Source organism: Festucalex cinctus, chromosome 1 (assembly GCF_051991245.1).
Source record: "Festucalex cinctus isolate MCC-2025b chromosome 1, RoL_Fcin_1.0, whole genome shotgun sequence".
Classification (NCBI taxonomy): domain Eukaryota; kingdom Metazoa; phylum Chordata; class Actinopteri; order Syngnathiformes; family Syngnathidae; genus Festucalex; species Festucalex cinctus.
The window spans coordinates 46370632-46385122 of NC_135411.1; the positions used below are offsets into that span (position 1 = coordinate 46370632).

The 14491-nt window shown below is 39.8% G+C and overlaps 1 protein-coding gene across 1 annotated transcript in view; it reads right to left on the minus strand.

Moving 5' to 3' along the window:
* Positions 1-14491, minus strand: part of LOC144031062 (protein wntless homolog) — a 33260-nt gene that overhangs the window by 13589 nt on the left and 5180 nt on the right. Inside the window, exons 2-5 of the mRNA XM_077537773.1 lie at positions 8528-8800; positions 3614-3738; positions 3335-3496; positions 472-608 (exon numbers count right to left, since the gene is read on the minus strand). Of these exons, the coding sequence (XP_077393899.1) occupies positions 472-608; positions 3335-3496; positions 3614-3738; positions 8528-8800 (697 nt within the window). The remainder of the gene's footprint in view (positions 1-471; positions 609-3334; positions 3497-3613; positions 3739-8527; positions 8801-14491) is intronic.

Consider the following 14491-nt stretch of genomic DNA (forward strand, 5'->3'; position numbering starts at 1 on the left):
TTTTTTTTTTAAGTTATAGCATTCAATTCATCAATATTGGTGTCCAATAACAGAAAGTCAAGATGTAAAATTTCTTTGGTTGATCAGGCCAAACGAACAAATCAAACATTGCAGCAGGATAAAAAGGTGACAGTAATGTGTCTTACTATGAATAGGTCAGCCACCATCATCTTGCGTTATCTGTGAGCGACCCCTTGTTTGCTAACACCTCACTGATGCAGTTAAGCAATAAGAATGCTCCTCAGCCGCATTTATCTTACTGACCTTAAGTGCACAGAGTTTGCATGACCCACTTGCAAATTTCATTCATAGTTAATAAGCACCCTAATGCGGCAGCTCAGCAGCTTGTGATGAAACTATTCATTTGTACGCTCTGCCTGCAGTACTTTGCCCACCAAGCCTTCTTCATTTGGTCATGATCATTTAGGTTGCAAACAAATTCTGTAAAACTAATGACGTGTGTAGCCTTACTTCTCCAGCAGCACAGGGGGTCTAGTCATGAGCGTGATGCGCCTCCAGTACCAGATCATGATGATGAGGATGCTGGGTGTCAGGAATGTCTTCATGGCAAACCAAACCTTAGTGAAACCTCCATTTTGGTGGATGCCCTTGGAACAGAAAACGAAATGTTTTGGAATGCTTATGCAAACTCATATGTTCAAATAGTCAAAAGAAGAATCCTTGAAAGCTTTGTGATGGCATAATGAACAGGCACCCTGAGTATGGCGAAGACAGTTACACATCTATGTAACCTCGTGAATAAAATTCATAGAATAACGAATATAAAAAAACGTTCTTAAAACTATATGCTGGCAAAACAACCAGACACCCGTATATGTGGACATGACATGTCTGTTACCTTGTAATACAATTAGGGATGTCAGTTTACATGTTAATTAGCTTGATTAATTATGTTGCAAATTAGTGTGTTTAAAAAAAAATATTAATAATGCAAATGATCGGGAGTGGCAAGTCAATGTGCAAGCATTTGAAATTTGACCCATTGAGGGACCCGTAGGCTGCAGTGGTGCGATACTATGAGCAGAGTGAACAACAGACATGGACGCGAGTGCAGCACACGAGAGCGAGGCAAACTTACTTGGACCTTTAAATGGCAAGTTTGTTTATAAAGGGAAAAGACTGACTCAGAAACGGGTGAGCAGGTGCATGGCGTGGAGAGCAGCTCATGCAGGCGGTTATGGAAAGCTGTCCCCTCTCGTTCGCAAATACATCACTGCTACTGCCATGAGAGAAGACTCTTCACTCGCAGGTAACATACAAAAGAAGAGGGCAGTAACGCAGAGTTTACACTGACAAGGTGATGGGATGAGGAGCGGTTTCTGTATGGTTTCTGTCTGAGCGCATGCCTGAGCTGTATGTGCCCAGCTATCTACACCCGTGAGACTACAAGAACGCCATTTGTAAACACAATATGCTTTTTGGGCATTATTTCTGGGACTTCTACCATGGCTCTTGGGGTGTAAATCTCTCCAATCAAGACGATTCAATACGTATCTTGATACATGGGGCGCGGTGCGATCCAATACAAGGACGGCTCGATTTTAAAATGGAACGATTCGGTTTGGCTCGATTCAGTAGCTTTACGATTCGATTCGGTGTAGCAGTGCAACGATAGATTACTGAACAATTAGTCAAATTATACTCTGACTGCACCTATCAGCTTTTATCTTCCCGTTATAGTGGAGTGTGCAGACATCACACACACTCCACTGTTTCTTTGGTGGGAGGGGGGGGGGGGGGGGGGGGGGGCGTTTCTTACCTCATTTGAATTCATGTCTTCGTTTGTCAACTGTGGCTCTCACTTTAAAGGGATAGTTCAGATTTTTTTACATGAATCTCAATTTCATCCTCACCTCCAGTGTGTGCGATCAGCACTGACTTACCCCTGACAGCGTTCTGTGACACGAGTTGTTCTGGTCTGGTGTTGGATGAGAGGAAAATAGTCCAGCAAGCTGGCTGGGGTCACGTAAATAAAGCGTTTTTCTTCTAAAAACAATTTGTGTTCAAAAGAGTGATACATTTACATCACAATACTCCTTTTCTGAAAAATGTCAGACGCCATTACCGCCAGCCACTACTTTTCTGTTCGTTCGTATCACTGCGCGTTGCCCTGGAGACGGCGAATTGACGCACTGCAGCCAGCTAGCTGATCCTTCCGCCTTAGAAAAGACAAAACTTCTAGCGGAAGGATCAGCCGGCTGCAGTGCGTCAATTAGCCGTCTACAGGGCGCCGCGCAGTGATACGAACGAACAGAAAAGTAGTGGCTGGCGGTAATGGCGTCTGACATTTTTCAGAAAAGAGTATTGTGATGGAAATGTATCACGCTTTTGAAAACAAATAGTTTTTAGAAGAAAAACGCTTTATTTCCGAGACCCCAGCCAGCTTGCTGGGGTAAGTCAGTGCTGACCGCACACACTGGAGGTGAGGATGAAATTGAGATTCATGTTAAAAGATCCGAACGATCCCTTTAAGATTGTGCACGTACTCACACACGCACCATGAACGAGCCTGACACAGATGTTGCAGTTACACTTTGGGCCAGAGGTGGCAGTTGCGAGTAAAAAAGGAACAAATTGGTACAGATACTTGATTTATAGTGCACAAAGATCCTTTAAAAATCTAAATCTTGTAATTTGCACGTTTGCAAACATCTGCTTTTATTTTGGAAAACAGTGAGCAGCCTTTCTGCATATGTAATGTTACAGAATTACTAAGTCGGGGTGTTGCTACGGTTGGGACGCCACAGAATGGAGATTCCTCTGCATTTTATGACAAATTCAGGAAGTTCAATTCAATTCAGGAATACGAAACAAAGCCGGGGGAGAGTAGGCTCATCACCATGGCAATTAATGCCAATTTGCACCGGTGCCAGCCGTAAACTCTACAAACCACAACAGCCATGTGCTTAGCGAACAGTTTTTATTATTTTTAGTTTTTCCCCTCTAGTCATACGCACATATCCACAAGTACAGTCGTGGTCTCCGGGGCAGGAAATGGATTTATTTTGCGCCGCCAAACACAGTTGCCTTCACGGAAACTATCTGGGCGGGGGACGGGGAGAGAGAAAAAGGGGGGGGGGAAAAACGCCAAGTACGCCATCGAACGGACCAATCACGAGCGAGCTACATCCCACCATCTACGGCGTTCAAGAATTGGCGACGTGTGCACTGCACCCGGCCACGAGCTATGCGGCACTTAAAATTCATAGCTCGTGTAGATCATGTGATCTAAGCCATTAACACAAGAGCAAACACAGTAGCATAAATCAAGCTTTACACTTAAGTTACAGCAATTGGCAATAAGTCAACTTACAACCAGACGAATGTCCTTTATTTCTCCAATTCCCACATTGATCTTCTTGCGCTCATTGACCGGCAGACGAATGTTGAGAAGATAGTACTTATGAGCCACGCTGCCCACCTCCATGAAGGGCAGGAGGTCACAGTCATAGTGATGGTCCTCATTTTCAAATGTCTGTAGAGTGCAATCAATGGCTGGTTAATGCACATTTATCGTCAACCAAGTTCAAGTTTAGTCAGCACACCATCTGTAATTGGATAAATCAGTTCAAAACACTCAATGTTTACACACCTTGGACTTGGTGAAATTGCAGTTGAGCTTCCGTTGTTCAAAAGAGTGAGCCAACTCTGTCCATTCACTGAATGTATCATCTCTGTAGGCCAGGCCCACATCCACAGTGACCATTGCTCCATCCTCTGTACACAAAAATAAAATTATAGTCAAATAATAATAATAAAAATAATTATCTCTCTGTGCGTACCGTATGTTGAATTCCTGATTCAACTTTTCAGTCGCTAAGTGATGAGGTCATGGTGACAGACAGCCATGGTCTTTTTTGCACCGACAGGGAGAAAAACCCCACCAGAGTGCAAACATAATGTTCCTTTTTCAGCTAATATATAATGGGATGCTAATCTATTCAGAGTGGTAGAAGTAGTGAGGATGACTATGACTATGACTATGTTCACCTTAAATCATTAACAGTCTGCATTTCTGGACACAACAGCAGTTGAAAGCAAAACCTTTATCTGGAGATTCAAGAAAGCTCTACTTTCAACTTCTGTGGCTTTTGTTGATTTTTCCCCAAAACCAGTTTGCAGAGATATTAGTATTTGGTCACCTTGAATGAATGGGAACTAGCTCAACAGGATTATCTATGTTGTTCACAATACATCCATTAGTACGATCATCATGCTGGCCTGAATGTAGGTTACTTCTCAACTGATACAACACCACATTGAGATGGCCTCCAAGAAACTAGCACCTAACTCATCATCTTTAGATCCTATTACATATCCAACTTTTCTCTCCACCCCGCAGGAGAGCCTCTTGTGCTATTATGAAACAAGCTGAAGTGAAGAGAAAGAAACCCAGCAACCTGCACTACGGGAAAGGCTAAACTATAAAAATGGGTGAGGGAGTCAGATGAGAACTGGCAGCAGGCATCTCTGTAACACCCTTCACAGCCATTAGAGTCTGCCTGAGATGTGAGCTCACTACATGCTACATTCCACTCCAGTCCAGTGGCCATTGCCAGGGAAACGAAGCCTCCTCAACAGCTGCGTTATTGCTGGAGCTCAGCCAAGGGGTGCTGCAGGTGGGTGTGACTCTTCAATGTGGGTAAAACACTTCTTTGGTACAAACATGGCGATCCAGATATGGTCGTTGACCAAAGAAGGGGTTTGCAGAAAACAACCTTTTAATCTTTGCCATGGCAAGACTTCCGAGGTTAGAATGAAGAAACATTTGGCAGTATTTACAGAAAATGACATAAGGCCCACCGCATATATCAAGCAGCCTAACCCGTTTGGAACGGACCACTGCAAAAAAAAAAAAAAAAAAAAGTTGATGACTCACACCTGTACTTGAGCTGTTGAGCCCGCGTATCTAGCGACAGGTATCAGGATTTGAGGCTCCGCACACAGTAAATTACTCTTACTAAACCATAAAAACATAGCACGTTTGTCAAAGAAGAAGCAGGTTGCCACAAAAGGACAAAGTGAGCGAGAATACAGGAGATTCATTGTGTGTGGATATTTTGATAGGCTGATTTGCCCCCATTCATGTACACCGCACTCCCATAAATTTTGGCCACAGAACCTGCATGCTTCACCATTTCAGCCACACATACATGAAATTATAAATATTTTGTTTAACACAATGCACTGTATGCAGCCAGTTGGCTCTCACCAGCATAACACTTAGTAATGTCATTTTTGTGTGTGTACAGGGGTGTGGGTGTGTGTGGGGGTGTGTTAAAGCTCGTGCATTTTTGATTGGCTACTAAATCTGCAACGTTATGACACTGTGCACCTGCAATTCAAATTTTGATTAACCACCGAAGATGGTCTGCCACTCCTTTGCTTGTCATGGAGGTTATTGTTTGCCTTTGATGCTAGACACTAGGGGTGTGCCAAAAAAATCGATTCATAAAAGAATTGAGATTCTTATTTATTAATCGAATCGGAATTAATATCCAAAAATCAATTTTATTTAAATTAGAAATGAAGAAGGGGAAAAGGCAGTTGTAGCCCACATGCTGTTTTTGTGGAAAAAGGCACTTACAATACAAAATTAATAAATGTTTTAAAAGAAAAAAAAAACAAGAAAAAACAAAAACAAAAAAAATACACTAATGTCTCTATATGTAATTTTTTCTTGCAAAGCAGACTGGAGTATATCATGACAATGTTGTGCATATCTGTAAATTGAAGCTGAAATCATTTGTCAATCAAATAATTTTGAATCGAAAATCACTTGAATCGAGAATCGATTCTGAATCGAACCGTAGACCCAAAAATCGTAACCGAAACAAATCGTGAGACAGTCAAAGATTCCCAGCCCTAGTAGACACCCACTTTTTGACTGTCAAAAAGTGGGTGTCTAGCATCAAAGGCAAAAAATAACCTCCGTGACAATACAGCCTTTTGCAGCTTCCCCATACACATTTTGCAAACATATAAAATGTTTAGTGGTGGTTCCCTTCAAAGCACGTAATTCACTCACAGGTCTCTGCTTCTTAAGGACATCCAACAATGATGCAATTTTCATGATGGCTGACAGGTAGAGGACAGGCTTGCTTAAAACAATTTATTTTATTTTTTTTAAATAAAGCTTCCACCAAGTATTTAAACTACAAACAGTGGCATTTTGGGTACATTAAATTAAATTGGGCTCCTTACATTTTTGACTGTCCCTATTACAATACTAGCGCCATTTTTAATTTAAAAGAAAAAAAAAAAAAAAAGGTTTTGTGGACCAGATTTTCATTACACCTGATTTCAATGTGAAAAATCCATTTGATCAAAAAATAAATAAATAAATAAAAATAATAATAAAAAAAAGGGTACAAACTAACTGAACTTGTAAGTCAAGGTACTATAGTTTTTATCTTTCCCAGTTATTAAGATTTCTAATTCGGTGTTCAAAATGCCAAGATCATATTTGTCTGACAATTATAATAGACTACTGTACAAGAGATTTTTACTCCCGGCACCTCTCTTTACAGGCAGACCTTGCTCCATATATTCTTTATAATGTAGCACGTCCTGTGGCTCACAATCATCAGCCTTCAGTCCATTACAGAAACATCTGTCTGTCGTCCAGCTGAATCTCAGACTCGTCTGTCTGGCAGCCAGACAGTAAACAATCCCCCAGTTTGCTTATACACTTCCACCAAGGCAGAGAATGTCGACACAGTAATTGTGCTGAAGAGCTGCCCATTACTGTGACATGACTATTTAGACAAGGAAGGCCAGAGGGGATGGTTCATAAATAATTACAATGCAAGCATTTAAACTTTTTGTCCAGGGAGCTGTTTCCCCACCACTATTTTATTCCTCAGCTCCCTGCAATGACGCACAGAAATGGCTGCTTGGGGTGTTGAATGGATGTTCTCAACATCTCATACTGGAACTATATTATTTTAACGAAAAATAAATTACAGTGGTGTGGCTGGTGCCTTGACTTTGGACTAATTTGTGTGACTATATAGGTAACTCAAAATATCTCCAATTATCTTTCCCTATTGGAATAAATGCAAATGTCAGATTCGTTCCAGCACCTGAAATCTAAATAATTTTATGGTTTTTTTGTTTGTTTTTTACATAAGAAAAAATAGCACTCTACAATAATTGAATTTATAAAAAGAATAGTAAAACACAATTACCGGCAAATAGAATGTAAAGAACAAAACAGTTTGTGCATCATGTAGGGCTGTCATTAACATTTTTTTTTTTAAAGAATTTTTATTTTTATTTTATTTTTTTTGTTTTGTTTTTTAATCGATGATTACAAATTACCGGCACTCAGGATAATATGGCTCTGTCTGCAGCAAATAAAATGTTTACTTATTAATTAGTATATAGTTTTGTGGCAGAAATTTTTAGGTTGACAAATTTTGATTTTTTAGATTTCATGAACTGTCGCTTTTATGTGACAGGTAATATTTCCGATCACTTTTGCAGTGGTTACAACACCACTGTTCAGCCTGAAGAACATTAGATTTAGGTTGAAGAAGTGTGCCCCACCACTAAAAAAAAAAATGAATGCTCCCCATAATTTCTTTCAGTAGAAAGAAATATTGTACACTGTACAATGTATTATTATTGTACAATGTATTATTATTATTATTATACACATTAGTAGTGCTTAATCTACAGTAAGAATGCATTGGAAGTAAACAACAGCCAAGAGGAAAATGCAATGGATTACGATGAAAGCGGATTCAAAGATGCTTGAGTTTTTTGTTCACATATTGTCAGCACTGTATTGTGTTTCTCACTTATTCACTTGTGGAATACCAAGGCAGGTCAGAGTTTTCTGAGTTCCTATGACGCTGAAATTAAATGTTTGATAGATGTAAATCACAGGTAACCACACGTGGATGGATCTCATTTAATTTACACAAATGTGTTTCACAAACCTAATGAGATTTTATGCTCAAGAGCAGCATATGAATTCATGGGTTTACACAAATCAGTGCATACTGCATAGTCAATAAAAATGTGAGTTATTAAAGCCTGTGTGCCCAAGAGTTACAAAGCTACGGTGGAGTGACAAGTCTTGAACTCCATCACCCTGAACAAGAGTCGTGATGTGCAGTTTACAATACACAGTGAGGCAGGAGGGAAATTATGGAAACGGTAAAACAACATCATCACATACACAAATGTGCTCAAAGGCAAATAACTGCAATAATATATTGACTAATAAAAAGGTGACAAATTGGAAATCAACTACCGTACTTTCCGGACTGTAAAGCACACTTGACTACAAGCCTCGCTAGTTAAATTTGGGGAATATTCAAGACCGTTACATGTATAAGCCGCACGTGTTTTAATGTTTGGTATATATGGGTTCCCGCTACCACAGATTATGGCTTTGGTCTAACATTGACACTCCAGAAGAAAACACAGACGTAGAAAGATATAGCACAAGACTGAAAATTGAATATGTTGTGGTCTTCAGTTGATAATGACTCACCTATCTGGTTGTACATCTTGAATGCGATGTCAAACTGCAAGATGACCAGCATGAACTGGAACCAGGGGCTCATCTCCTTGTAAGGCGGAGGAATGTGGACAGCAAACACAATGTTGTTGGCCTCAATCATTTTGGCCGGGGCCTCCTCAAAGGACTGGATCTTGTTGCACTGATTGGGACCCCAAGGCATGAACCACTTGCTTTCCTGGCGGTGCTTGGCAATGTCCACGCATTTAGTGGCCACGTAGTTTACCGCCGTGGTGGGGCTGGGAGCTGATGAGACAGCAAGAGGAGAGACGTGATTTCAAGGACAATCAATTGAAAGACAAGAGTTGCCCATTAAACATTACATTGACAGAGGTAACATTATACCACAGCAACCATTGGCGCAGTCAACAGGTTACTTCATTTCCTCTTCACACAGCACTATCATTCACTTTGAGAAGGAATGGGAACTATTCCTGATTACACTAATGAAAGTGCCAAAACATTGAAATTCATGAGCTTTGGTGTTGTTGCTCCTCACCAGGGTATTAGTGGCCCAGCCCCATTCTTTGTCATGAGAACAATAACACTGAAAGGGGATGAAGTGTTAGAGCTGTGTTGTAGCCTCAAGATAAAACGCAGAACCTTGCATCACTTTATAGGTCAGATCATGGCAGGCATGTGGAAGAGCAACATTTGTTTTGCACTATAATTTATAGTATTAGGTCAGGTTAAGAAATTTTTAGGCAAATCACAAATTCACATTTTTGTTGTGAGACTATGTTCAGCTATTTACTGAAAAAGTCACCTATTCACATTTTAAGTGCTGTTTCTAGAATCAGAATCTTCTGAATTTTGCAACCTAAGGGACCTGTAAGTCGTACAATTCATTGGAGATAAGAAAAAAAACAACAATGTAAAAATAAACAAATGGATTCAGAATTAAGCAATCACATTCAACCCATGTTAAATGGGTACACTTGCGCAATCACTCAGTTGTTTACATCCCCTCTTGAAGATATTTCTTTCTTCACATAAGATGTAGTGAGTAGCAATACACATACACACATCACAAACACCTAGCCGTGGAACAGAGGTGTGTAAAGGTTTTATATCCCCTGCATGTATAATCAAAACTGAGGAACAGTCATACATATGGGTTGGCAATGAGAGCAAAGTCCCCACCTGAAGCAATTCTGCAAGAAAGAAGAATTAGAATACAGTACTACTGCTTGTTTCCACCAAGCCCCTAGTGACGTATCCAATTGTTAAGATGAGTGATTCGGGAAAGCACCAGAGGGAGCCATCCCAAAGGGATCAATAAAGTCAAGTCTAAGTCATAGAGGTGAACATTAGGGGGTGGGACAAAAAAACAACAAAAAAACATTCGACCGAACCATCGTTGGTCAAGGGGCGCTAAACGACCGTATCGGTAGAAGACTTGTCAACCGATACAAAATCCGCCGGGAATCCTTAGATACATTGCTTGTAAAGCTGTGGACCGGATATCGCGTGGCTGTGAATCGGTTGCGAGTGAGGCTTTATGGTTTTCATAACAATAGCAAGAGTTCTGCACCGTGCTCTACTTGTTTTGTTTACGTTTCAGTAGACTCACTATTCAAGCTACTTCCGTGTTTACAGAGAGCTACAAAGTAGCGCTCAGAGACGCTTCATTCCCGGATGTTGTAAACATAATGCAAAGACGTTGCGCACCTTTTGGGGGAGGGGGGGGCGCCCACCGTCAACGCCGGGCTCGGGACACGGCACGCCCGCGCTGTCGCGCACAACGAGTGACGACATGCAACTGAAGACAGTAGCAGAAGCCTGTGCCGTACATCTCGGTATTTCCCATGGCTATCGAGTCCTCTCGGTGCACTTGTATGTCCCGGGCCGGCGTTGGTACTGCGCGCGACCCAAAAAGAATTGGTACTGCGCGCGAGCCAAAAGAATAACTCCCGTGACGATCCAATGCATGGATTCACACTATACAGGTATGTCCCACAGTAGGGGTGTGAATTGCCTAGTACCTGACGATTCGATTCGTATCACGATTCAATTCGATACCGATTAATCCCGATACGAATTTATAAGTCAATTGTTGCGAATTTTTTTCATTCAAATTTAGAAAATACTAATCAGTAAGCTTGTAGAGTGTAAGATTTATATGAAAATGTATTATTTATTTATCTGAAATTTCAGTCTTATAGAGGTTGTAATCTGTTTCATGTTTGAACAGCATTAAAATAAAATATTAAGGCTTAATGTTTCGTTCATATAACATTCTTCCATGCTCAAGGTGTGAATCCTAACCCGAAGTCAGACGTTTTGTTGAATATTTTTCCATTAAAAATGGAAGTTTAAAAATCGATTCACACACACACACAAAAAAAAAGGCAATGATGATAAGACGTTGAATCGGTAAGACTACCGAATGAACAATTCTGAGCTCTTTAAAAAAAAAAAAAAAAAAAAAAAAAAAAAATTATTGAATCGATTCGAGAATCGCGCGATGTAGTATCGCGATATATCGCCGAATCGATTTTTTTTAACACCCCTATCCCACAGCCAACACACCAGCTAAGCTAAAAGCACACTGCAAGTATCTCATTTCTCAGTTTGTGGCTCCCTGTCAATGTACACAACTAGCATGAGCAGCAGATAGGAGAACTGAGACGTGCCCGCAATTACGTCTTCAAACTCAAAATAAACGACAGACCAAAAAACAAATCAAACAGTAGTGATTTCGTGGTCATCATCGTGTCTCAGATTAAAAAAAAAAAAAAAAAAAAGATGTCATACATTAGCCAAAAATGAATGTGATGGCCGGGGGTCGGTCCGCCAAGGTCTCCTCTCTTGGCTGCCACCCAGCCTACACTGCACCCGACCCCTTTGGCCCCTCCCACCCAGGGCCGGCGCTAGCCATTTTGGTGCCCTAAGCATAAATGTTTTGTGGTGCCCCCCCCCCAACACTCCGTCCGCACACCCCATCACCCCTCCCCTGGTAGAAATGAACAATATCTGAGTATTTGTCAGTTTTGCTTTATTAAACAAAATAACTTGTAAGTAGGGCTGGGTTTGAAATATCGATATATCGCTATCATATCGATACACCTTTTCACACCTTTCCAATATCGATACATAAAACCATGTATTTATATCGACCCCCCCATTTTTGTCAATTTATTTACACAGCCTGTGCTGTGGTTGTAATTTATTTAAATTATTATTTATTGTTTTTATAAGGCCATGTTAAATGAAACAGATTAATGTAACTGCAATGGATTCAATTCCTAATGTAAATATTCATATTCTTACTAATGCATTAAATTAGAGCAAGAAGTTTCTACTCTTTGCAGCATTGGTACTTTTGACTGTCTAAAATATGTGCTGCATGAATTCCTCAACTGAATCGAAAATCGTTGTGAATCATGAATTGAATCGGGCCCTTGTGAATCGAATTAAATCGATTCTGGAAATCTGAATCGATACCCAGCCCTACTTGTAAGTGTCAATATTGAAGTTTTAAAAATGTTCACAAAAATAAGTGATAAATAAGTCTTTCTAAAACTAACAATGACACCAAATACTCAAATAAATAAAGCTAAATGAATTAAAATAAAACTCAATGCCACTACTATTAACAAATAAACATCTGGAAATAAACAAAGTGCAAGCAAGTTAGTAGAGGCCCTACAGAGGCACATGTCTACATTTCTGGGCTGCAAAATCGGCTATCAGGTCATCATATGACAGCTTTTGTGCAATTTCCGCATTTATGTTAGGGTATGAAATGCTCCTTGAACATATTGAAGCATTGACCCTGTATTCAGAAATACAAGACAATATTCAGGGATTCTACAATGAAATATGGTTTTAAACCAACCATGGTACAAACATTTTCTAAATTGATTAGGATTATGGTATTGTGCAGGCCTATATTTAAAACACAGGTTCATGAAAATTTTAATAATCTACCTTTTTAGAGAAGGACTGATAGGGCACTATGTAAAAATTCTGGACATAATGTTAAAACTATGAATATGAAATGAGGAAATCTACTTAGCCTTAAGATGATTATTATTATTATTTTCAAATTACACTTTCACCAGTGGATGCCGCTCTTGGCCGTTCCATATGAAACAATATTGTCTCGTCACATTCCATTTAACATACCGTATAATGAACGTGCTGGTCACAACCATTCCACTGCGGCGGTTTGGAGTGCTTTTGTTTTGATTTGTTTTTTGCTAACTATGGTCATGTAAACGTAGCTGCTACAAAATAAACAAATTGTCATTGTCATACCTGCAAGTGACGCGCGAGCATCATCTCATTGTTTTTTCTTTTCCTCTTTTCTGCCCCCAATTCTTGATGCCTTTTTGATGACATGTCCAGATATCCAAGAATAAACTTCTGCCAAATTGACCCTACCAGGGGCATAAAGCCCCAGACAACATAGCTCCTCGGATCACTGGGACACGCAAACCCCTCCACCACGGTAAGGTGCCGGCTCACGGCGGGAGGCCCCGGGGTCGACCCAGGACACGCTCGGCTGGCCTGGGAACGCCTTGGGATCCTGTCGGAGGAGCTGGTTGAAGTGGCTGGGGAGAGGGAGGTCTGGGTTTCCCTCCTAAAGCTGCTGCCCCCGCGACCCGACCTCGGATAAGCGGTAGTAAATGGATGGATGGATGGATGGATGTGATGGCAAAAGAAAAAAAAATAGTTAAAAAAAAATTGTTGCTAAAAAGGGAAGGGCATTTTGGAAATATTTTTGGATATATTAAGTGGTTAAAATGTGTTTGATAGATTTATTGTTCCATAAGGTGGCTTCATATTTCTTTTGGCTGGACGGTAGGTGTATTTAATGTCTTAAATTTATGTTTCTGAAATACTTCAGACTGTTCACATATTCTGTTTAATTGTGTTGGTGTCTTTTTAAAAGGTTAAATATTTATATTTTAAATTGAATTATCAGCCTTTTGTTTTCCTTATCCTTATTTTGAATAGAAAAATGTAAAACAAACAATTATAACTGTCAATAACGACTAATAAATATTTAAACTGATACATTTTTCTGTCATATCGCCCAGCCCTTTGTTGCAATTTGTTGATTCAATATATAAAAAAATTGAAGACATTTTTGTTGATGTTTTTTTTAACACATTTGTAGATACTGTAAAAATTTGTGGTGTTTTAAGATTAATGTATACAAGCAACAAATGTCACTATAAGTTTTGAATATTGAAATGAATCGTATCGAATCGAAAATTGGATCATTCCCAAACTTAATCGAACCATTCTGTTCTGAAAGATAATCGTTTTTCAATCGAATTGCAACCTGTGCATCGAGATACATATCGAATCGGCCTCATGTCAGAGATTCCCACCCCTAGTGAACATCAAAGCAGGGAGATTTCAGATTCAGCTCATGAGAAAGATTAGCAGCACATTTAAGAAGACTTAAAGTGGTTATCAGCGCTAAATGTGCTTCTAAGCAAGCAACTATTCATTGACAGAAAGACATGTAGTTGATGGTGTCTCTCAAACTAGAAGAAAAATGGTTTAAAGATAGCAAAATCTACATCGTGGTTACCATTGAAGGTGTTTAGATCTCTCCTTTGGTTGTTATTAGGCTCAAGTTTCCTTCATGTTGCATTTGGTAGTGCTGTTTCACTCACTAGTCCTTACACATTTATATTCTTGCACATGCTGCTGAATAATAGGACAGAGCGATGGATGTCACATGGTGTACTGTCATCATCTGGAACCATGGAGGGAAATCGCTTACACAAGATCTTTTGTAAATAAAAAGGAATCACATATTTACTAGAAATGTATCCTTTTGGATGACGGCAAAAAGTGTGTTTTGGAGACAGATGGCTCACCAGTCAGTGAATTTCAATTATTCCACGATTACATTAACATGGTAACCGAATATTTTTGAGTTACAAACGGGGTCATGGAACAAATGACGTTTCT